Here is a 25,551-nt window from a genome sequence, read left to right on the forward strand (position 1 = left end):
CCCCTCCACAGCTCCTCAGTATTTTTATAGATCATGATGAGTCCCTTATATTTTTTTCTGTATAGAGATTTCAAAATACAGATATATATTTAGAGGCTTAGATTTTTCTAAATGTATTAATTAATACCTTCAATTAAATAATAATTGCGTTTAGTTTACTTTGTCTCTCATGATGTGCCTTCAAACATTTTTACATTGACATCTTGGGTCTATCTTTCATATTTTAAAAAAAGAAATTTGTCCTAAACTTATATATGTTAATTCCCTTTTTTGGGGAAATTGTTTATTGATAAATGATTCAAGGTCTGTTCGTATCAAGAGGAGTCAGCAGGATAGTGGCTAAGCTAATTTACAAAATATAACAAATGCAATTCTTGCAATGTTTCAATGTAAAGCTGAATCTTTGGTGGAATATATTCCAATGAAAATGTGTAAAGATTTAAAAGACACAAAGTAAACTTATCTAAGTGTGCTAAAAAAAATGCCCCAAATCATCATAAAATATTCTCATCTAAAATCATTTACAATGTTTTGAGATTTTTTTATAGGGTTTGCTCAACAAATTACATTTATAATTGCTCCCTAGCAGCTCAACAGAAATAGAACATTACACACAACAGCAAGAATCAACCATGTACAAACGTTGGGAGAAAAATATTTTTGTTTATATTTATATTCATTAATTGTTAAAAATGTTAAAAATAATATATGTTAAATGTTAAAAATAAAAATAATAATTGTTAAAAATTGTTAAAATAATACAGAATTTCTCGCCGTTTTTCCTGGTCTTTATATTTCTACTCTGCGCACATAAAAAATATTGATTTTCAAAGCTTTATTTCTGAATTATCAAACTATGATTAAACAACATTCCTACACTGTTTTTATATTCTTAATCCCATTTTATATTCTTAAGACCTTGTGCTAGACTTTGGGTTTGTATTATTATCCCCAGCTATAGCCTTACAGTGACCTAAGGTGACTGCAGTTCACTTGCATGTCTCAGCACAGAGAGGGTGTTGAAGCCTGCCCCCTTTAAACACACATTGAGTCCAGGAATCTACAGCTCCAGAGGGAAGCAGTAAGCTGAGACCTCAGAAAGACCGGTGTTACCAGACCAGCCTGTTCAGTCAAACAGCGAATTTTGAGTCACAGGAGGGCTTTTTTTTTGTTTATGCTGCTTTTAATGAGAAAATTGACCATCAGTGAAGCTGCGGTTGCATCCTTTGTAGTCAACGTCAAGCTTGTCCATCCTGGCAACAGATCACTGTTCAAAATAATGTTTAACGTTTAGAAATGCAGTTAGGTTGCAGTTTAAAACAACATCCTGAAAAACTTCTATTATATATACTACTACTACTACTACTACTAATAATAATAAAGATTTGATTACATTTTTTAAAGTGAATTTTCTGAGATATATATATATTTTTTTAACTCAATACCGCCCTAATTGTAACCCTCTGTTGGTTTCTTATTAGACTGAATGAGTTTTGCCTTAAAACTTGTCCGTCTTAGCAACAGAAAAGCAGCATTGGTGAAGAAAGCACAGATAAACTGACAGAAAATTAAAGAATGCATTTAAACTACACATCCCAAAGTGTTTTGTGGGCAGACCGTTTTATTGTACAAAATATACCAGCAAAACTGCACAGTAAAAAAGTATAAAAAGTAAGCATTTGATTGCTATAAAAAACAAAACCAAAAAAAAAACACATGCTTTTTATCTTCTTACAAAAATGCTTAATCCCACACAACCAATTAGAAAAGAACAAGAACACATTAAAATTCAACTCGACAATGGCATTTTTCTCAATACTTTGTTGAACAAATACCAAAACAATACATATAATAGTCTCACAGGTTGGGATTTAAAAGTACTTGCAAAACATTTTATTAATGTCTTAGTGCACCTCATTTAAAAAAACATACACACAAACTACAAAAAAAAAAACCCAATCAATTACAATTGATTAGCCAATATCTAACAATCATTGACTAAAAGGACGGCTGGTTGTTTGTGGAATGTATAAAGTAAAGTTGAACAAAATATAGAAACAGGATTATTTTACCTGTAAAATGGCTTAAACTTCCAAACTCAAACCATAGTTCAGATGCTAGTTAAAAACAGCAAAAACTCACATTTACAAATTTACCCAAAGCGTTGTCAATCAGCCAAGACAAATTTGGTGCCTGAAGTTAGTATTTTTAGTATCCATTTCAAGTAATACATACTCTAATACAGCTCTGCAATTCTGACTGTGATCTGCCTTTCAATTAATAATATTGTTAATAACATGGTTAAGGACTGGGCTAAGTTCTATGTAAAATATTGTATTTCATTGGACACCTGTAATATTTAGATGCATTAGAACACACATAGGAACTCTCAGCTAGAAAAGTGATGGGTCAAGACGCTCACCATACTGACCTTGTGAAAATAAAATGGAACTGGGTTGAGTTTGAACAGTGCTTATTGGTGAGGTATTAATTCTCTTTATGTAACTACAATGGCTGTGTAGCTACAAAGCCGAACCCCAGACACCAAACATGTCTTGCCACATTACAATGCTGCAAATCTGATGTTTTGCTACACTATTCCTTCAAGAGAATCAGAATTCTTTAAGTTTATAGCATGTCAGCTTCAATAATAAAACAACATTTAAATGGCTTATAATCCTACCCACTCGTACACACAAGTTCTCCGTTCGCTCACAGCTATGTCTGGCACAGTCACAGTAAAACACCCTAACAACACAAAACAGACTGTAAACACTTGTAGGAGAAAGAAATGGGGGGTGGGGTGGGGGGGGGGGGGGGGGGGCTTGAATCAAATGAAGCAAAACAGCCGGCGTCTCCGCCAGGCATGGGAGGAGGACCATGGCTCTTAAACGCAGATCAGCATCATCTTCCTGAGAATCTGACTGAGATGGATTCCTACTACTATGTCAAAGTTTACATTCTGCATTAAACCCCTTAAACTACTTTAGTCTAAGTCTTACAAGTGAATTTTACAGGCAAAAAATAAACAAACAAAAAATAACTGTAAAAGACTTTGGCAGTTATGGCTTTGCAGAGCTGCTAGCTCTTTCAAAAAAAATGACAAAAAAAAAGCAAAAGCAAAACACCGTCCAAAAATATACCACGTAAAATTAAGAGCATGTAATGGATGTAATGTTGATCAGCTGCACATTACACTAAAGACTAAGATATGTATGAAATAAAGAAAAGACATTCCAGTCGAGCTGTTTTGTCACAGCATTTGAAGTCGAGATTGTTACGGGCGATCTCCTTTCAGAGGAGAGGTCTGAATCTGGATTGTTGAATTTTACAGCTGTCATCTAGGGATTAGTGCCTACCCCCACCATCTTATCCTATTGGGTAGGTAGTGGTGGGCAAATGCCAGTCCTAGATGAGCACACTGAAATTCCTTATCCACAGCCACTGAGGCTTAGGTGAGGCGAATGCCCAGTACCTGCTCCAGCTCCTGCCTTCTCTGCTGGACCTGTGGGCCACAAAAACCAAGAGTGAGTGTAAAGACATTAATTATACCAACTTAGTAAAGTGAAACCAACATTTTAATTTTATTAAGTTGTAAACTCCTATTAAATCCTTAATGTTTGCTGTAAAAAATCAAGATGAATTTTACCCATAATCCCACCAGTTAACACCGTGCAAACGGCTCAAAACTGTCTGACGTCACATGGCAAAAACGGAAATAGCAGAGTGGCTGCATTTTGTTTCTGATTTTGTCCATTTTATTCACAATATGTCACACATTGTCAGAAACCACATTTAGAAGTTATCATTTAGATGGTTGTGCATGATGCTCATTGGTGAGTTATTACTTAGCATCCATTACTTGTGAGCCTTGTGACTCTAGTGAAAAAATTAAAACAAAAAACATTTCTTTGGAAAGTAGACAATATTCTAAAAAAAAATGTGTTCAGTGCATGTTCACATTAATCTGGGAATCTGGAGCCTACCAACTCACCAACTCACAAACTGAAACAAGCTTTTTCTGTGGGCTGATTTTTTTGTGGTAGACTTTAGAATTATCCCACCCTCTCGTCCCCCACCTCGTGGAGTCCCTCCAATCACAGCACTGGACCCACATTTATGTGAGAGAGAAAAGGTGGGGTTAAATCTTGTGAAAGAGACACAACTAGAGAGCAAAAATGAGACGAACGGACCTGAAATCAAGGGCTTCTGTGTGCCTCGCTTGATGCTGCTGCTTGCTTGGGGATGAGCTGTGTGTGGCTCGTTCTCATTTCAAGTAACAGGCTTTGAAAATGTTGTTCTGATCAGGGCTGTTTGAACAGTTTGGTATTCTGACCAAAATATTTATTTAAAGCCCCAGCACCATGGTAAGTTGTGGAAGAAGTGTATACTATGTCCCCTTTAAAGGAACACTTTAAAAGAACAGTTTCTGTTCAGTTAAAACTTGCCAACTGACTTAAAAACATCCGACCTTTTTTGTGTTGTCAAGTTAAGACTAATGATCAGTGCAGTCTAGTTTCCAAACTACATTAGGAAACATTTCCAACACATACCTTGGAGAAAATGTAACGGCCCACAGCCTCCTGGACCCAGGGAGCCTGGTAGAACTCGCTCCTCCTCTCCTCCTCAGGGTTCCCGGCAGTGTCCGTCATCAACTGAGTCAAACAAACACAAAACAGGCACATAAGGGTCAAGCAGAGCAAATGCGCCAAGTCCTCCTCCCTCGCTTTCTCTCCCTCTCTCTTTCATACAAGCGTCCTGTAACGCTTCTTGCCCCATGTGATGTGATTGGAGCCGTCACCAGCCTGAATGAGTTTTTAATGGAATCCAGCAATGGTCTTCTCGCCTGTTAACTTTCTTGGAGGCACATGTAAGCCATTCGAGGCACATATTTCAGCCCCCTATCCTTCTGACAAGCATCCAGGGAGGTACCTTGAGGTCTCTGCTTTGAGACTTGAGCCAGTCCTGGATGAAATCCTGGGGGTTGTTGCTGAAGCTCAGCATGAAGTCTCTCTGGGTCTTCAGCTGGTTTATGGACTCGATGGTCTCATGGATCTGATGAGAGACAGATTACATATGAACTTATGCGTTATAAAAAAGACAAACTCAGATGAGCTGCACGCTGACTTCACACAAAAACTCTGTATTAATACTTTGGTTCAAGTTATATTCATCCCAAAGCATCACATTTTGGATTAAAACCCTAGCTACCCTCTACTGTATATATCAAAGGGTTTTGAGATTATACGTGTAGGCAAACACAATTTCTTATAAGCCCTACACACCTTCATTTCCAGGGCAGCAATTTCCTGCTGGTTGGTGGTAGAGGAAAGGAAACTGGTCATCTGGCTCTTCAGTGGGTCGTCCACCTCAACGTCGATATCAAAGCAGGCGGTCTTTTTCTGTTCGTTGGGGTCAACACTGCCACAGTAAAGAGACACAACCAGTGCCATGAAATCAAATCCTCAAAGTTTAGCTAATTTACAGGGACTACAATTTTTTCTGTAGTCATGTGGTAACACATGTATTCGTTTTAAATGTTCTTCCACATACTGCTCTCTGCTTTGCGGCACTTACTTTTGTGGTCTTAGACTTCCACCTAGGAATGGGTGGTATCCACATTTTTCATTACCGTCAAACAGTCTCAAAATATTAACATGGTATATGGTATAACCGTGGGGTGGGAGTGCACTGTCTGGCTGCGTGAGCCTCATATCTGTGAGTGTGGGTTGAGTGAAGGGTTTTCGGCGCTGTGCAGTTCAGCTTAGCAAAGCCTGACATTGCACACCGACACACATGTTGAGCTTAAAAACCTGTTTCTGAGAGAGCAAATTTCAGTGACTGATCCTGGAGGGATAGAAAAGTTTTGGATTTTGTTGTTTTTTTATCCCCACTATCATTCAAAGTATGGCTGTAATGACTGAATTCCTATAAGCTCATCCACCCTCAACTCAAAGACACCAGCAGACACATACCTGATGATGTGGTTGATGACGATGGGGTCAGGGTGCTGCAGGAGTCCAGCCAGCTTCATGGGAATCTCAGAGAACCTCATTCTTGGGCAGGCAAAAATCTACAACCGCGGTCAGAACAAAAATAATGAATGACCAACACACCCAAAATTTGTTTTCAAATATGGACAACTGTACCCAAGCTTCTCTCAAAACATGTAAATGATAAAGGGACACATTCCACCCCTCTTTCACAAGTGAATACAGTTCTGCGGCCTTAAACGTCTGTGACCTGATTGGGTCAAAACACTACAAGGATCAAACCCCACAGCAGCATTCTCCCCCTGTCTAAACAGCCCTGTTCAGAGCGCCTGCTTTCAGCGCCTGTTCCTTTAAATGATAATGAGCTGCTCGCGGTTTAGCCCAACCCCGAGCACATAGCAATGAGGAGTGAGGAGAAGCAGCTCTGGTTTTCAGCCATTTTCGCTCAGTTCTCTTTCTTCTCCATTCTCGTTTTCACTCAGTGCTCTTATTTCTGTCTGTTTTGCTGGAATTAGGCAGCCCACAGAAAACTGACTGGGTTGTTTCATTTCAAAGTGTGTGGGCTGGAAGGCTCCAGATACCCAAATTAATGTGCACTTGCACAGAGCAAATGATTTCTTTCATAACACGTCCCCTTAAACTCACATTCTGAGTCATAATGAATTGTGACCTTGGAATCAGCTGCAGATTATTTAAGCCTGCATCTTTTCAGAATGACACATACGACCAGAGAACGGATTGGCTGAAGCAGGAAAAACTAATTATCAAATGTTCCCATGTGTTAAAATGTAGCACATCATCAGACATGATTCGTCTGATGTGTGACAGGCTTATTTGGTTGTGTACTACATCTACGAGTCTAACTTAGTTAAAAATTATTCAAGACGTATATCTGCAATTAGCGTCATACATCAAAAAAGGTCGACCTGCCAAAGGTACAGACAAATTCCAGGGTTGAGGATAAGGGTTACAGGTAAAGGTATAAAACACATTTGTAATACATTAACAGTGTTGTCACTAATAGAACTATAAACACGAAGCTAATTAGTTGGCTATATACTTGCATTATTTATTACAATTACATCATAGTTCTACTAGGAAACTAACAAAGCAAACTTCAGACACCAAACATGTCTTGGCTGGTCGAGTACATTTGGGTTAGGGAGAATGTCTTTAAGAGCACTGATGAGGGGGGTACAGCTAGCAGTTAATCCAGGTGCAAGAGCTCTAGGCTGTACCTGTCTGAAATAGCGGTTGCAGTTGATGTATTCTTTCTCGTGACAGTCCTGGAGCTTGTTGTTCTTGATGTAGAGCCAGAGGGCTTGCATTATGCTCGCTCTGGTCTGTGTGTGGATCCCCAGGAGCCGGGCCAGCCGAGGTTCCAACTTATACTGAGGTGGCTGGGAGAAGGAGAGAGAGAGGGAGAGAGAGAGAGAGATCAGTTTGTTCAGTTACTCATTCATTCATCTTCTGTGACCTCTACGTCCTGATCAGGGTCGCTAGGGGTCCAAAGCCCACCTGTAATCACTGCCATACACTGGACAGGGCGCCAGGCCTTCACAGAGCATTACACATTCACTCAGTCACTCACACACTCCCACCTGTGGGCGGTTTCACATGCTCCCTAACACACCCAGGATCCCAGGAGAGACAGGGAAGCAGAAACAGACTATGTATGTGTGTGTGTGTTACCTGGTGGTCCAGCATGAGGAGCAGGGTGCATTTCACGCTGACGTCTCCAGGACGCTTCACCTGAAACCCATCTGTCTCCTGAGTGGTGGGCATCCTGTGCCACTAAAGGCAAACACACCATTGCACACAAACAAATGCATCCCACAGAACAGTCAGATGGCACAAACAATCCCCCGCACGAAAAACAACCACACAATCCCATCCCACAAACAGTCACACCCTACAGTTACACAACCCCAGCCCATAAACAGCCTCGACAGATTATTTCTTAGCCAACACAAACAAAGCCAATGCTGTTTATTTGGTTTACATATCTGAGGACCTTCTTAAAGGGACACTAGATAGGATTTGAATGTGTTGCTCCAGGGGCTCACCCTAGTGTAAATCATTGTTACAGTACTGTACTGAAGAGGGGGGGCACAGTGGCGCAGCAGGTAGTGTCACTGTAACAGTAACACAACTCCAGAGACCTAGAGGTTGTGGGTTCAAGCCCTGCTCTCGATTAATATCTGTGAGGAGTTTGGTGTGTCGTCCTTGTGGGTGTGCTCCGGTTTGAATTAATATTACGTAGTTTAAAAAATATTACACAGTGTTCCTGGAGGGGGTGCCGGTCCTTCACAGGGCAACACACACTCACACATTCACACCTATGGACACTTGTGAGTCACCAATCCACCTACCAACGTGTGTTTTTGGACTGTGGGAGGAAAACCAGAGCACCCGGAGGAAACCCACACAGACACAGGGAGAACACACCACACTCCTCACAGACAGTCACCCGGAGGAAACCCACGCAGACACAGGGAGAACACACCACACTCCTCACAGACAGTCACCCGGAGGAAACCCACACAGACACAAGGAGAACACACCAACTCCTCACAGACAGTCACCCGGAGGAAACCCACACAGACACAGGGAGAACACACCAACTCCTCACAGACAGTCACAGAGGAAACCCACGCAGACACAGGGAGAACACACCACACTCCTCACAGACAGTCACCCGGAGCTTGAACCCACCTACCTGCCCTCCTTTAAAGTTCCCTCTTTTTAAGAGGTTTAAAAACCTTCTTAGCTTTCATTGGAAAGCAATGTAAAAAAAACTGTATTGCAAGCCACTTTTGAGCATTTCTATTGGTCCATTCGTCAGAACATTTTTGCAAAGTGTGAAGGACACCTGCTGTGTTCAAATGATGTAGAAAACTAGAAATCCTCAAAAAAGGAGATACAGGTTTTTAATTGGAGCGCGACGGTACGGTACATGTTTCCATGCGGCTCATTTGAATCTGGACCGTGGAACAAATTTCCCCCATTTCATAGCAACACTCCATCTGGGAGTGTGATGGCAAGTGTGTGCCTCCTCTCCAACATGTGTGTCTTTTCATGCTGTTGCTCACACAGTGTCACAGACAACTGAATATGTTTGTAAAAGAGCACTGCTGAACTATGGCTGGTCAGAATCAATCTGACTGACACTTCGCAGGGTCTCACTCTGAGGAGGTCAGTATTCTTTACCTCTACCAAATGATTATCTGGACCATACAGCTCCTTATCCAGTTCGATGACCAAGCTTTTGAAGAAGGACGAAAACTTTCTCTTCTGTTTTCCAGGCTAATGAGAGAGAAAAAGACAGAGAGAGAGAGATAGAGAGAGGGATGTTAATTGTTATGTTCTTAGTTCCTATGCTGTTGATTGAAGCTGCATTGTTTAGGCCTGACCACATTTGTGCATTTGGGATTGCACAGACATAAAACACATACACACTCACACACAAACACACACCCTCTTCTCTCTCACTCCAAAATGAACAGCCCCCCCTCCCCAAACACTTGCGCAATCCTCTCTCGCTCTGTCTTTTCCCTACACCACTCCTCACAGCCCACGCACATTTTAACCACTGAGGCATGATAGAGAGAGAGCGTGGGGGAGAGAAAAAAGAAACTATAGTTCCTTTTTTTATATGAGGCTGCAGCTTAATCTCTCTCTCTCTCTCTCTCTCTCTCTCTCTCTCTCTCTCTCTCTCTCCCCTGCTCTTCTCCAGACTTTGCTGTGTCTTAAAGCGTACATATTTTCACTGTTTCAATTCCTTCTTTTAGCCCCCCTTCTAGACCCCTCTGAAAATTACGCCACTGCTTGGAGGGGAATCATGGGAAAAGGCTGAAAGCACATCTGTTCGGAGGGAGTTCAGCAAGGACATGAGCCTCAGACACAAGTGGAGGATTCAGCAGCCAAAGAAACCAAAAGTGACCCCTGTTCCCACAGACCCTGAAATTCAACAGTCACGAAACAGTTCTGCTGGACACTCGGCGCACAGGGCTGTGGGAGTGAGAGTGAAGACGGTCGCTTCCACAGAGACGGGAGCTGTTGTTTGACTTGCGGTACTGTATCTGAAACCCTGTACAGCCTCCCCACATAACAGATGTTGGGCCGTGACGGCTGGACGTGGTGCACAGCTGCAACTAACAATTATTCAGACTATTACTAATCAGCGAATGATCCCATTATGTCTTAAGAGGTCTCTTCTACACTTCCTTATCACATTTTCACCCTCATTCCAGGGATTCTGTTGCTCTGTGCGATAAAACAATAGAAGCCATATCGCCCCCTACACTTCCTACAGTGTATTACAGTCTGTCAGAAGTGTCACCTTTTTTTCCAACAGCATCAACAAGGACTAATTCTTCTACTGCTGCTACTTTTTCCAGCTTATACAAAAGTTAGGGCCTTCCTGGCTTAATGATCTTCATTCGCAGAGGGGCCAGCGCAAGGCAAGAACACATTCACTCATGTAGACAATTTCACAAAACCAATCCACCTACAATTGTGTGTGTTTGGACTGTGGGAGAACGCTGGACATAATCAGACACAGGGACAATACACTTAGAAGCCTACCCCAGCCCTAACACTAAGGGTAGAGATATACTTGCTGTTAACTATGTGTCTGCGTACACATCATGGCCGCCTCGGGTATCCTGCGTCCGTTTGATGCATCACTTGTGCACGACCTCAGAAAACAAACGCTATGTACACGCAAGGTGCAGTACATGCATAAACAGTAGGGGGCGCTGCAGGCAATCAACAGCATCATAGTAGCCGAAAAGCTGTGTCAGAGCTAAATCTGCAACTACCTGCATCTTTCTCTGGTCTGCCCTCTAGGGGAAGACTCCAGTTACAAGTGTAGCACATAGGCAAGTATGTGAACAGTTATGTTCACGACGCAGGTGGTATATCTATAACTCCTCACAAACAGTGAACCGAGGCGAGGATCAAACCCACAACACCCCCAAGGGTGTTTTGGCAGAGACACTACCTGCAGTGCCACCGTGCCAAATGACTGAATGACATGTTTAGTTGATATTTTTTTAAACTGATATTGGTAAAAACATCCTCTGAACATTCGATCAACCGTTTTGTAAAATAAATTATAAAATTTACAACATAATAAAAGAATAATAATAATAATAATAACACAAAAACCCCAAAAGTACAAATATTAAAGGTCAATTTCTATAATAATCTGCTGATAGAAAAGCAACTAAACATTTCATTTGACCAAGGGTATGCAATCTCTACACAACCACTACTACAATACTCACGTCATCCAGCAGTTTGCCCTCCACTCTAAGTTCCCATGAAGCCACTTTCTCAGCCTCCTCCCCCTCTGGCTTGCCAGGAGTGCAGGTGTTGGAGATGTAGATCCTCAGCTTACGCTTTTGCTGGAGGGGACAAAGATTCAAACCGGTCATTCCACACACTGTAATACCCTTTGTGTACAGTCCAAACAAAAAGCTGCTGATGAGGAAGTTTTGGTGTTTACATAATTAAAAGTTAATTAAATCCCATTTTCCCCATAATTTATTCACCAGAAAATGGTTTTAATGGCCTGACAACCACATGGCATCAACGGTGAGTGCGATATATGATTTCCTGAACGTCCTAAACAACATTAACATTCATCTAGTGCACTGCTGGAAAATAACAGAAGAACATCCTGATAACAATGCACTTTTGTCTATTTGTACAGTTAGTAAAATTAGTAGACAACAATACATTTATTTGGCTCAATCACGCTCTCATCTGCTCTCCATCTTATCGCTGATGTGTGTTCAGCATTCTGGGGTAAACTGGCTGCCGTCGCATTGTCCAGTGTAGAGCACTTGTATGTTGTTTACGGTAACTATCATCAACAGTCTTGTAGAGCGAGTGAAATATTCATCAGCCCTGGTGTAAAGGTAAATCACATAAAGGGCTTCAACATCCATTCTGAAAACAGCACTTACAATGCAAAAAAGAAGTGCACGCTCCTTTTAAAGGCAACACGAGGGACTTCAAGCTTGCAAGAAGAGTTTTCGCTGAAATGCATTTCCGTTAATTATCTAGATGGGGTCCCACAGCCTCTTAGCATGTCTAATGCAGTTGAGTATGAATACATTAGTGCTGCATTAAGTGACCTCCTATTTCGATCAATCAGGATTTGTTTATGGGTAAACCCATCCTCATTAGATTCTCTTATAATGGGAGGAAAAAAATTAGCCATGTTCTGTGATGCAACAAAATGAAGATGATGACTGTTTTGCACGTTTTTTGTAACTTTATAATCAGATATATCAATATTCAATAAATTATTCTTTCATTTGAGTCCAAAAGAGGATTTCAAAAGCTACTTTTGACAAATTGTTGTACTTCTATTGTCCATATTCCACCCCAGTGTAAAAGGTTTCTCCAGTCAAATTAAAAGTGTATACTTTGAAAAAGAAAAATATACAATGTATATTTTGAGAAACTGCAAAGATAATTAATTGGAATCCTATCACAGTGAAACCTGAGCGCTGAATAAAATCATAGTCAATCTAATCACAAATACACAAACTGCTGAGTGATGTCAGTGATGTCAAAGAAATTTAGACACATCGCGTGGATTTTTTTTCTATCCCGCTCAACGGTTTTGTGTTTGCTCTGAAAAAGATTGCATTTAGGTTCAGACCTGGATTTTGAGTGGCATTGCTGTGTTCCATGTGTAAAAGGAACTTTACCGTAATGGGCTTCTTGATCGCTTCCTGGATCTCCATGCGTTTGCGTGCAATGGTCTGGTCCAGCTTCCTCTCGAAGGCCAGGAGGTCCATGTATGCCTGAGATTCTGGAACCAGGTCTCGAATCTGCACGACAGAGTTATGACAAAATTTGTTATGCAAAACAAAACAACAAGTAATGAAACAAATAGATCAAGGTGATTTACAAACTTACTCTCTGTGGAAGGACTTTGTCGGCCATCTTGCGTCTTTTAACTCTAAGAAAATTTAAGAAAAATATTACAATTATATTTAGAATCATTTTATTGGCCACTGTGCTTGCACACAAAGGAATCTGTTCTCTGAATTTAACCCAATCTGTGCAGTGAAACACACATTTACACACACTAGTGAACACTAGGGGGCAGTGAGCACACATGCCCGGGGAAGTGGGCAGTTCTCTATGGGTTCACAATTATATACCTGTTATTCCCACATAACTGACAAAGCAATTATCTAGTAGTTAATGAATAGTTACATAGAAGTTACTGAGTCTGGAGGACAATTTAGTACTGAAAAGTCGACAGTTGAATGTGTTAAATACATTTTTCATGTGCTCCACATACTGTACTCATTAATTTTTGATTGTTTGTCCCCCATAGTCAAACTATGAATAGAATCCAGTAAAAGCAAAATCTCTTCAGTACACTCTTGGGCAAAAAGCACAACAAACTAATTCATCAAAAACAAGAGGGCAATAACCACTACAAGAAACAGCTTGCTCCTAGACTGTAATTTAGCTTTGATGACGCTTCTCCCTTTCAGCTTATTCCCCTGGTTTAGGATCATGAGACATTTTTAGCAGTAAGCTTTCTTTGTATCACACCATAGCCTTCGCTCCTCCCTTCATAGAGAAAACAAATGGCATCTCTTAGTAAAGGGACAAAAAGGCCTTTCAGCGCAGAAGGACAAGCCACTGTTAATTAGCACATGGTAAAAGATCAAACCCTGTGAAAAAGCAATCTGTCTGAACCCACAGCTGTTTACTTCTGAAACCCAATCTGCTGCTGCTTTACATGTGTCAGAAACAATTTATCAGTTTCTCTCTACACCATTCCTCACTGGTCAGTTTCAGAAGGTCTCAAGGATGTCTAACATGAACTGTGCATCAACAAATGCTTCCAAGAAACTGGCCCATGCACTATCATGTCAGTGTGAGTAAACAATACCAGTGACCAATGTGTTCCCATAACGTTTCCCAGAGGCCATATGACCATAGTGGTCCTATAGCTGATGAGACACTCACAGTAGTTACAACACGGTGGTGGTGTTCATGTCCAATCAACTACAAGATTTTCAGACTCTCCCATAACCCCCAAGACCAGTGAGTTCTAACCCCAACCTGTACTCTGGGTTGCACTCACCCTCTGCGGGGTCCCAACATCCCCCCTGCCTGCTGCTGGAGAAGTCTCTTTCGGGTTGGGTCCAGCTGTGTCTGTGGCATGCCGGGTCGCACAGGCATGCCACCTCCATACGAGGGTCCAGGCATCGGGGAACCTATCGGTCCCATCCCACCCATGACCATATTTCGACTGGGTGGCATGCTAGGACGCTGCACACATACAATAATATGTATATTATTTTAGGGAACCTAAATATATATAGACCTATATATAGTCTCTTTTACAGGAAGAAAATATCCTTTGAGTAAAGATTATAAAGAAGCAATAGTTTTTTTATATATGTCTTTTTTTTGTAATTAATGAAGTGTCTTCTGTACAACAACTGACATTAAAAAATAAAAAAAGATGAACAAGCTCTACTTTCAATTCAGCTTGAATTTTAAATTGCTGGTAATTTGCACATTTTGACAAATCATACTGATTTAATCATACTGTGTGTCACAATATCAAAATATGCCTCTTTCTCTCGATACCGATACCACATCCTCACATCGCCCAGATCTAGCTAAGGTTCAGCATGTGGAGTTCAGCCACTGACTTGTTGATTGTTTACTTGATGTGATGCAACAGCACATCTCGGTTCAGCGACGGTTTTGCCTAAAAACTGCAATTTTCAGTCACAAACTGAAGGTTTACTTGTATTACTATCGATAAATGTATTAATTTAGGTGTAAAACTGGCATAATACATTTACGTAAGTCATGCACTTTCACTTTGTACGCGGAAGTTAGGGCAGTGCTCGTCTTAAAGAAACATCAAAATGGTCACGTTCTCGTCGAAAATAGCATTTTAGTGTCAGTACGGACATGTTTAAGAGTTATTATGTAATTAAGTCTCTCTGTGGCTGAAGCAGGCGTCTTGTATTTTCGTGAACAGGGTACGTTAGCCGTAACCACGGGTTTGACGGTTATTTTTCGGTTAAAACTAGTTACTGTCCCTGTCACGAGCCCGAAGTCTTGTTTTTTATTTCAATAAGTCAGGTCCACCTTAAATGCTGAGAAAGTTCTATTCTGGCGCTCACTATTTTAAGGTGGACCAAATAAAAAGCCAAATTTCATTACTCGGTTAGCCGCGCCGACAAAGCCTGGACAAGAATAGGTAACTAATTTAACGAACTTGAAGTGAAGTTCTTATAGGACCGCAGGGTAATGAGCGGCACTGTCGGAGCTATAACGTTTTTAATATAGTTTCTGAAGAGCATGGTACTGTCGCTATGTCTTACCGGGTACGGTGCCGCGCTGTTGGGGAGACCCCGGTAGCCCCCTGCACTTGGGAGCATCCCTGCCATTCTCATGCCGCCCGTGGGGCCCGGAGTTCCGGGGTTCAAACTGCCAGAGCCCGCAGGGCTGCTCGAGAGGAAGCCCGCTCTGGAGGACATGCTGCCCGCACTGTTTTCGCTCTCTCCCCTTCCGTCTTTTTCTTTCTCTCGCTCTCGCTCGCTCTCTCTCTCTCTCTCTCTCCACTCCCTCCACTTCGCTCTATCTTACACTTTTTATATATCAGAAGTGCCCCAACATTTAGTCTTATACGGGGGACGGGGGGCTGATTTGGGGGAAAAGTAAATAAAGTAAAAGTAGAAAGGTAAATAATGTAGGCAGCATTACAAATACATTTCTTTTAAGTCTGTCCATAATTTTAAGTACATGCACTATGCTGGTTTTGTGAATTACATCTTATTACATAGTAACTATAATAGATAAGTACTAACTTGTTATTACTAGATAGTATACATAAGTTTTTAGGGCTATGATCCGTTCCAGTCGGGGCCAAAACAAACACACCTTGAGCAGCCTTGCTTATAATGTACAGTGTAGGTCATAAAACTAGGGCTTCTGCCCTTAAATAGTGCAGTAAATTTTAGCTGGAGTGTTGTAGAGCTTAAGGCTGAACATAAAGGATTTTATTAGCATATAAGTTTGTATTTATAAAGTCATTATATGTCATGGACTTCATAGTGCACTACTAAGGAAGTAGGGAGCCATTTGACATTTATCCCTTCTCTCGCTCCGGTCCCGCCTCCTGACGCCTCTGTACTACCCTAAATAAAGGCAATACCCGGCTTGGTTGCCAGACCCCCCCCCCCCACCATGCACATCTACAACATCCATTCTCTTTTATTTTAAAGAGCATGTTTATAACCAACAACCTTCTGTTTACTGTATCAGAAGTCCTCAGATATGTTATTTGAGAGACAAAGTAAAAGCACACTACAACAAGATATTTTTGCTCCAGAGCAGGAGTTTGACACTGACCAGATATTGTCGGCCTTTTGAACCTCTGACTGCAGAGTAGTGACACTAACAATGTTGGGCATGACAGTGTTTGTTGCGTTAGTGGATGTGTATCAGGCTCAGCCATTTTGGGTTGTAACGTGAGGCAAGTGGCAGGTCGGACTTTTGACTCACACTGTACATTAGTTTTTCTTTGTATGGACCCTTTTTTGTTGTGTAATGTTGCCTTTAAAACTCCAGCATTGGCAGAAGACCCAGGGCAGAATCCAATAACAGCAAACACTGGTGTGGTTCCTGTTTGGTGGTGGAATCTATTGTTGCTACTTCTGCATTCAGCAACAGTTCCTGACCCTGCTTTTCCTTCTTTGTGTTCGACACACAAACAAAATCCCCAGTTTATATCGAGCAGTGGGTCACAATAACATTAAAGACTTTCACTAATGTAAAGACCTCTCTCAAACACACACATGGCACTGAAGAGTGACTGTGAACCAAGAAGGGAAAGAAACTCTGCTAGACAACTGTAGCCCATCTGTTTCTGCCCCTTACACTGAATACAAATGCATACCAGATTTTATTTGGGATTTGAAACCCTGGCGGCACTGTAGTGACACTAATACAGTGGTGTAGAAGTGTATCAGGCTCAGCTGTGTTGGGGTAGGAGGGTCAGCTCATTAATTTGTGATATGTAGTTCCATTGAAAGAGTGCAATGAAGGATCCATTTCAAATCCATCATTGGTAGCAGAGAAGTGATATAATTTATGAATTCCTGACGTCCCTATTAAGAAACATGGACATTTTATTCATAAGAATAAACTAGTGTGATTTGAAACATTCGGTTTCTGATGTAATTTGTCATGACGAAATTTTAACTCTGCAAGTGTGGCTCATTTTCTGGACAATGAGGACATTTTCCAACCCTATGCTGCAGGAACAAGATGTACCCTTCTGGGAAGACTTTACTTTAGACATTGGGACATTGCTGTGAGGATTATTAGTGAGGGCAACAGGAATAGTGAGGTCATCTGACACTGGACGATGAATCCTGGATCATAAACACCACCCCAAGTAATCCCAAAGAAGTTGCATTACACCAGAGAACTTGGTTCCACTTTAGTCTCAACCCAGGCTCTAGGCCTTAGCCTACGGTTGGCTGGGGGCATGGTGACCATAGCCACACAAAAACAGAGGTCCTCCACCCGAAACCATGCATCAACAGAAGTGTTACATTCTCCATTTGCACATCATCTACATGGAGATATACTCACTGTTTGTCATGTTCATGGTTCTGATCGTTTATTACACATGTGACATGTCCAGGATAGCAGCATTGTTCACCTAGTCAAATATATGTACAGTTACAACACAGTGAAGACACACAATTCCTTACACTGTAAACATCTAATACACAGAGACAAGACCCAAAATGCTAAACGGTAAAAGGAGTAACGCAAGCCTTGATTCGTTCTCCTCAGAGGAATACATATGACTTTCTGTCAGTGGCAAATTCAAGTGTCAATACACAGCCCCGGAAATGTATATTCTATTTTCCTGTGACAGTTTTATGAACGGATTGGTCAGTCAAGGTGTGACGTGTAGTTCAGTATTTTTTGGCCTTGAGGACCAATGAGAAAAAAAGATGCACCAGATTTTTGGATTTTTTTTGGAAAAAAAAAATGTAAAAAGCACCCGATACAACAAACTGGAAAGGTGAAAAGCAGCATACTGATTGAGTTTTCAGTCCTGACCTTTAGGGCTTCTTCTCTCGCCCACTGTTTGGAACAACAACAAAAAATCTGAATGAATTTCAGAATGAGAGCGAATAAACTAAAACATTGCTCAGTCTTGGTGAAAGGAGGAGTCCTGCCTTCCATCGTAAACAATGGCCCTGCCCACTTCTGTCCTGAGTGTATCCCCCATCTTCTGAACTAATCAAGCTACGTTGTCAAGATAAGATGACCAACACGACATCCATTCATTGTGCAAAATATTCCAGAGAAATTAATGGGAAGAATAATAAATCAAAGAGAGAACACTTGTGTAAACTGAGCGATGAAGCTAATCGATGCCACTTGCGCCGGTCCCAGAGATTGAGTCGTGCATCCGCTTCTCAAGGTGAGCCAAATGGCATTGTGGGTAGTGACTGAAGGGCTCCCACGTCGCTGATGTCGTTACTGTGGAAACGAGTCGTCTCTTAGCAACACACACAGACTCTCCTGGTTCTCTCCGCACCGCTTGGAGCCCAGCACAGCTGAAGGGTGAACGCGGCGCTTTGTCAGTGAGTCATCCTCACTCCTACATGGGAAATGCATATTGTTTGAGATGTTATATACAGAGGGAACCTCATGCTCTTAAATCAATCCATCACACATCAACGCATTCAAGCTGCTTCAGCCATTACTTTGATATCACAAAGTATACAGTCAGAGGTTTCTACAATGAAGAGTGTTTACAGGGGCTCTGTCCCATTTTGCTGCAGTAACAGCCTCTGCTCTTCTTGGAAGGCTCTGGACTACACTTTGGACAATTTCTGTGCTGATTTGATTGCTTTCAGCCATGTAAAACTTGGTCTGGCACTCCAACTCATCGTAAAAATGCTGAATGGTGTTCCAGCACTCCAGAGGATGGAGGGTTCTTTTCCTTCTATAAAATTACTATTTTGGAGATGCATGTTATGCTCATGGGCAGCTGCTTCCAAAGGTCCAATTTTGTGCCATTTGTTTCTGCTGAGATTATAAAAACAATGTGTACACAACTGAATGTCTGCGGTCTCAGTGGGAGCACCTTAACCTAGATGCATTCACTAATAATAAAGGGGTGTGTGCAAACATTTAGACAGTGTAATAAAAAAATACAAATATGTTTTAAAGTGTTTCTGTGTAATGTTTAATTGCAATTGATAATTCAAACATTTTCTTTCATGGTAACAGCTGTGCAGTATAAAAACGACAATAGTTGTTTTAGTCAACAAAATATAACCTAAAAATTAAGTAATTAAGTAAACGGAAAGCAAGAAAAATGTATTGGTCACTTCATTCGTTACGAACTGGAGTTCCACCAGGAAAAAGCGCCGTAAAAGCACGTGCTTCGATTTGTTCTGTTCTTAGGGATAATGTTGCATCCTAAAGTAGGTGCAAGGTTTGTTTTAGACAATTTAAATATGGGGATTTTGATGTTAGTTATTGTGCACATAGCATAATAATACTTCATTTTTAGTTATTGTTATTTGGATAGTAACAATTGTCATTTTTAATACATTTTAAAACATTTACCATAAAATTACAGAAGACCAGGATTTGATTTAAATTTACAATTATATGTTACACACAAACCCGTTAAAACTTATTTGTACACTTGATAGTGACACTTTACAGGGTGAATCCAATTTCGCAGGACACCTTTTTATTTCTTTGATATGCTACATGACCACCTTCGCACTGGAAAAACTTTGCTCCAAGATGGCGGCCATGTTCCAGATATACCCTAAAAGATAGGCCCCTCACCCATTACTTGCTGCGATATTCAGATAAATATGTGACCTGTAACTTTTTGACTCACCCTGTACATGGACTGTGACAACAAGTTAATGCAAAAGTAATAAATAGACTTTGTATATTATGCACATTAAAAAGTCATATTAATTATCTTCGCGTTACATCTCCTGCCATTATTCTAAAAATATTTTCCAGTGCAAATACTCACCGTTTTTATGTTTTAATGATTTGGATCTTCTCGGAGAATTTGAATTCTGTGGAGAAAAGAATGTGGGGAGAGTTGTAATATATCCTTGCTAAAAACATCACAGAAGGAAAGAAACAATAGAACCAATCAGGGCTGGATTTCCCAAAAGTATCTATAAAAAAAAAAAAAAAAAAAAAAAGGATTCCTAAGTGGTAGAGTGAGCATCACATTGAACTCTCTCACTCTCATTGTTAAGATGATCTTAACACTAAGATGTTTTTTGGGAAGCATGGGCCCAGGACGTAAGCTGTGCCAGATAATGATGTACCACAATTTCTTTTGGCATCAATACGTCGTTCTGTTATTTCATCTTAGCTTATAATAATGTGAAGACTATGAACATACCTTATCTGCTTTTCTCTTCTTGGCTACAAAACAAAACAAGAACCGGTGTCAAAAGATGCACATTACTGGCATGATTTATTTCCTTACTCACACATAATAAAACATTTCTGAGGATTATGTTGTTGTTTCCTCATCTTAACACACCCTTTAATCTCATAAACCTGTAAGAACTGAGCACCCACCTTTCTTCTCTGCCCCATAGGACCAGTCATTATCATTAACATCATCATTGTCCTCTTGGTCACTCTCGGATTTGTTTGTGTTGTTGCCACTGGCTATTCTGAGAAGTGGGGAGAAGAGGAGGAAGCGCTGAATATTGTAATGGTAAAAAAAAACTCTGGGTACACCTTATCTCATAGTTTTCCTTCATTTTGACTATTTTCCATATTTTAGAATAAAATTCTGAAAAGAAATAAAATAAAATTCATAATTTAAAACACAGTTCACTAAAAATGATCATAAAACGTCTTCTCACTATTTCCTAAGCAGCAAAAATCCATTGTGGTGGCTATTACACATGATTAAGTGCGGTAACTGTGTCAAGCAGCCACATCTACTGTCACAACAAATCCAAATTAAGTTAATCAGTTAATAACAGCAACTTTCACTTTAATAACAGCAACTTTCAGCCAAGCCCCACCCCCTGTGCATTTTCAAAACTGGATTACAACACCCACCAGTCGACATTCAGTAAAATTCAGCCAAATGTGTAAACATTTGTGTGAAAAGAAACAGGCATGTATTTTGTTCCTGACTTCAAAACACCTGTGTGACATCTTCATGTGAAAGATCTTTTATACAATAACTTTCTTTTTGGGTCGTGCCCCAAGGACACGGTGTTGTCGTGGCACGTGACTTTGACCGAACACTCATAGTGCTTCTCCACTACATGGGATTGGCTCGACTCAACATGGCCCTGCTCGGCTTGCTTTCAGCTGTTCGCTTTTCCACTCACTCAGCTCCCCCGTAAAAGTGAGCCAACAACAAAATGTAGGCACTGTTCACTCTTTGTGTATCCATGTGTTGCTTTTGTTTTTTGGACTGAATACGGCTCTGTGCCCCAGTTCTCACAGATCGGTTTTCCTTGTTGCACGGTTGGCTTTCACTGGAGATTTTCGTCAGCCACCGAACCAAAGAAGTGTTTGAAACTCTTCAAAACACCTCAAGGTAACGTTTCGAGCTGCTGTTTTTAGTCAGATAAAAGCAAATGTGAGAGCTGCCGTAACTTAAGAGATTTTCCAAGAAGTGAGTTTGTGCTGGAGCTCTGCATTTCGTGGTGATTGACATGTCTCTCTAGCCAATCAGCGCTCCGCAGGGTTATGCACCTACTCTGCAAGGTTGGAATAGAAAGTGAGCAGGAACTAAAAAAAAAGTACCTGGTTCCAGGGACCAGATTTGGCCAGTGGAAATGGAGCCAAGCAGAGCCGAGTAGGTTTCATGAAGTGGAAAAAGTACCATAAACATAGATTTATAACAGATTACTTGGAAAAGAGACATCAACAACAAATATCCTCAAACGAACACAAGAATTTAAGAATGTGTTTATGTTAAATTCTGTAAAATTTCAGCCTTAAATGCTGTTCTGGTTTAAGTAGCTATTCCATTTTCAATCTAGTTCTTATTTTGCACAGTAGCAATTGACAATTTGCAAAGTTTTTGATTCATGCTTTGATTTTCACACCAAAAAATAAGGACAAAAATATGCGCCTGTTACTGATGCACACCCAGTGAGAGACTCACAGTAATAGCTTTGTATCCATATTGTGCTGCCCTAGTAAACCCCCTCCAGAAAGGTGTCAGATTTGTTCTGAATATACCTGTGGGAAGGACAGTAAAGGTACCTGCGGTTGGCGATTCGGCTGCTGTTGCGGCCCATGCCCAGGCACTTCTCCAGGTGAGGGGCGAAGCGTGAGGCTGCTATGCTCCGGCTGCAGTTGGGACACACGCATTCTTTGTTCTTCCACTGGTTGTACACCTGACCAAAGATGTCCACTCCAGGCTGGTCCACAATTTCTACGTGGGTTTAAAATAAATAAATACATAAATAAATATGGAGAGTCCAGGATAAGATTTTGCGGCACACGTAAGTAAATGCCACAAATGAGACCATGAAAAACCCACAGCATGGAATCTATACCTATTTTTTTTTTGTACTTTTTTTTTTTTGTACCCAGCTCTAATCAATATATTTACCACAATAACCTACAAATGCACTTCAAAGATGATGTTGTCTTTACCAAAATCCTTGGTGCTCTCCTGGTCAGTGTCGTCCAAGAAGAAGTAGCCCTGCTTGACAGCCCTGTGCACCTCGAAGCACAGCCCCAAGCATGCGTCCTCCACTAAGTCAGCCAGGATCTCCTGAGCGATGCCCTGGAACACACACCATTTCACTGGTCACCACAAACACACATGCCTGACATTTGGTTTGTCAGACTAGCATCGCCGCTCATCCATGACGATGACAGACTGGTAATTTGGTGGGAGCGAGGCGGCTGTGGTTTCAGCATCAGGTGCTGCACCCTCTCAGGCTTGTTGACCGCAGAGCTTAATCCTGATTGGCTAAAAACTGCACCGACAACTAGTTAGACACTGTGTGTAGTGTATAAAGCATGTATCCTGTTGATCAAAACCCCATTTCAACAGACCCTAAGGTTCTGTTTGCTTGGAAACAACCCATGGGGGCATGGCTAAGGTGGCTGTAGAGCGGACAGTCCGTCAGATGTTCTCATAAAGAGGTGCTGGTATAGAGCATGGTGAGGTGTAATTGTAGGACTCTTAATCAGATGTACAATTTAGACTCTCTTCACATACTGGTCCAGTATTTGGGAGACCTTTGTATCCACTGTTGCTTACACTATCATTCCTGTTAGAGGGAGGTATATGAAGTGTTAGGAGTCTTGCTCAAAGACCCTTGAGCCCTGTATTCCTGCCCGAACTGGGAACTGAATCCTAGTCTGCTCTGTCGTCAGAGTACTAATCTATCCAAGTGAATCTCAGGTGATTTAATTTTATGCAGTTGTCTTGATACTGGTCGATCAGTGAACGCGCCAAACGTCCGACATCTCAGACTGTTTAACTGTCCACTGCATGTGCTCTCAAGTGCAGTTCAACACAATTTAATAATGTTCCTCAGCCTCAGGCCCAGAAACACACAGCATGGAACATTGCACGGATACACACGTACAAGGACAAAAACCCACCTCCATCTTACTGTTGTCCATGCCGGACAGGGCCATCTCCTCCATTTTCATTTGCAAAAAGAAGAAGGGGAAGGCGCTGCCGTCTCTACATGCCGTAGTGCAGAGGCTATGGAGAACAAAATGGACAGACGCGCGCACACACACACACACACACAGCATGACACAGCATTATTCTCCCCACTCAGATGCTAAGGCCCTGAGCTGTTCTTACACGATGTTATATATGCAAAGTGCACGCTGTAATTACCACAGATGATGCATAATGTCAATCCACAACACAACAAAATGACCATTCTGTTGAAAACTCTGGTATATAATGGATTAGGCACAACATCCATCTCAGTTCAGTCCTAACGTGTGTGTACTGCAGTGGCTGCAATCTAACACTTAGAAGCTTGTGAACTGGCAGTAGAGATGAGCAATATGGGGATATTTAAGCATTACTGTGATCAGATTATAACTGTGGACATTTGTTTTATGAAGCACGTTATGTAAAATGCTGTATAATGATCATTGTACCCAGAGGTTTTTTTTTATTTTATTTTAAACAACAGGTTCTCTGTTGGTTTTGGAATATTGTGAAACATATCATGCACAGAGAAAGGAGATATTTGCCATATCACACTTTAGGAGGTTGGGTGATATCTAAGCAAATATCATGTCGTCATACATAAAGATGTGCTCAAAAAAAAAAAAAAAAAAAACACCAAAAAAAGCCCCATATAAGCACAAAAAAAAAAGCTATATTTATTGCAATATGACTTATTTTTATCATATTATTAAATGTAATGTAATGTGCCAGACAGACAAAAAAAAAACATCTCTGTTCATCAGAATGCCATATTTAGAAGCTATTCCCAATTTTAGAAACCAAAATTTTTAGAAAACAAATTTTACACCTTCATTAATTATGCAAATATCTACGAATATACAGTTCGTCCCTGCCTCTGTCGTCACTTTCCTCTGCCACTTGTTTGTAGCTCAAAAGCCCTGCCCTGTAACGTTAATTTGAAGAGATTAGTTCTTTACGCTTGTGACGTCAGAAACCGTGGCTGTCTGAATCTGCCCGTTTGAGACGCAGCTTAGCCATTCCATTGAATTATTTACCTCATGATACAGATTAAACACTTGTTTTCACTAGATGGGTTCTTTAACTTTGGGATTTTATGTATTCTCCGGAAAATCTAAAGCCCTGGAGCTTAAAGATGAGGAAATGACCACAATAAAAATCACAGTCGAAGAACCGAGAGGGGGAAATCGAGATAATGTTGTCTAAACGGTTCACACTTGCGCTCAGCTGGTTAAAGAGAACTGGTTTAAGGTCTCCGGACACGAATACCGACTTTATAAGACCCGGTATAACCTGGTTATGTTCACTGAGTGAGTGCATGAATAAGGCTTTCTCTCAGAGTCGAGTAACACTCGGAGGGTCTGAGCTTTGTGTCCTGCTCCTCTCTCGGATTTTACCTCCAGCACAATGGCCGAGACGGACGTCTTCACTCCCGCCACCATCATCTGTTCCTCACAGCGCCTTACCTCCCAAACCCGCGCACATACGGCCTCTTCGGTCACTTTGACCCTAAACGAAGGAGAAATGTATAAAAACAGAGGGCGAATCGTTAGCTCCGAGCCCTTCACTGTGCGCCATAGGGCTCAGACCTCACTAATCGATCTGCGAGAGCGCACAGCGCTGATCACAGATTCGGGGATTAAAGGGGCCGTGCGGAAGAGCGTTAAAGGGCCTGTCGCTATAGTCGCTACCATAGAGTGTAAACACCTGCATGGTAACCACGTTACGTCAGTCGACGTTTTGCTGTTTCACTAGGCAAAATAAGTCACAAAACCCTCTAATGGGGACAGTGGTGGCAAAGTT

The 25,551-nt window shown here is 41.2% G+C and overlaps 2 protein-coding genes across 3 annotated transcripts; both read right to left on the reverse strand.

Annotated features, from left to right (window-relative positions):
- Positions 1-2,799: 2,799 nt before the first annotated feature.
- smarcd2 (SWI/SNF related, matrix associated, actin dependent regulator of chromatin, subfamily d, member 2) lies at positions 2,800-15,584 on the reverse strand. Its single transcript, XM_066663869.1, has 13 exons — positions 15,383-15,584; positions 14,122-14,309; positions 12,933-12,975; positions 12,722-12,844; positions 11,285-11,404; positions 9,204-9,299; positions 7,686-7,787; positions 7,232-7,393; positions 5,976-6,073; positions 5,286-5,421; positions 4,933-5,055; positions 4,554-4,655; positions 2,800-3,505 (listed from the first exon to the last, which is right to left on the reverse strand). The coding sequence occupies exons 1-13, from the start codon at positions 15,536-15,538 to the stop codon at positions 3,452-3,454; spliced, it is 1,503 nt and encodes a 500-aa protein (XP_066519966.1). The 5' UTR covers positions 15,539-15,584; the 3' UTR covers positions 2,800-3,451.
- Positions 15,585-17,386: 1,802 nt separating this feature from the next.
- Positions 17,387-25,373, reverse strand: atxn7l3b (ataxin 7 like 3b). Of its 2 annotated transcripts, none has more exons than XM_066665094.1 (8): positions 25,215-25,364; positions 23,679-23,784; positions 22,716-22,848; positions 22,320-22,491; positions 20,661-20,758; positions 20,479-20,501; positions 20,095-20,140; positions 17,387-18,687 (listed from the first exon to the last, which is right to left on the reverse strand). In XM_066665094.1, exons 2-8 carry the CDS (start codon positions 23,727-23,729, stop codon positions 18,668-18,670), a joined length of 543 nt encoding a protein of 180 aa, XP_066521191.1. In that variant the 5' UTR covers positions 23,730-23,784; positions 25,215-25,364; the 3' UTR covers positions 17,387-18,667. The 2 variants fall into 2 exon arrangements, with proteins under 2 accessions (XP_066521191.1, XP_066521190.1); XM_066665093.1 differs by having other exon boundaries at positions 17,389-18,687; positions 25,146-25,373.
- Positions 25,374-25,551: the final 178 nt, after the last annotated feature.

Source organism: Hoplias malabaricus, chromosome 3, assembly GCF_029633855.1.
Source record: "Hoplias malabaricus isolate fHopMal1 chromosome 3, fHopMal1.hap1, whole genome shotgun sequence".
In the NCBI taxonomy this organism is placed as follows: Eukaryota; Metazoa; Chordata; class Actinopteri; order Characiformes; family Erythrinidae; genus Hoplias; species Hoplias malabaricus.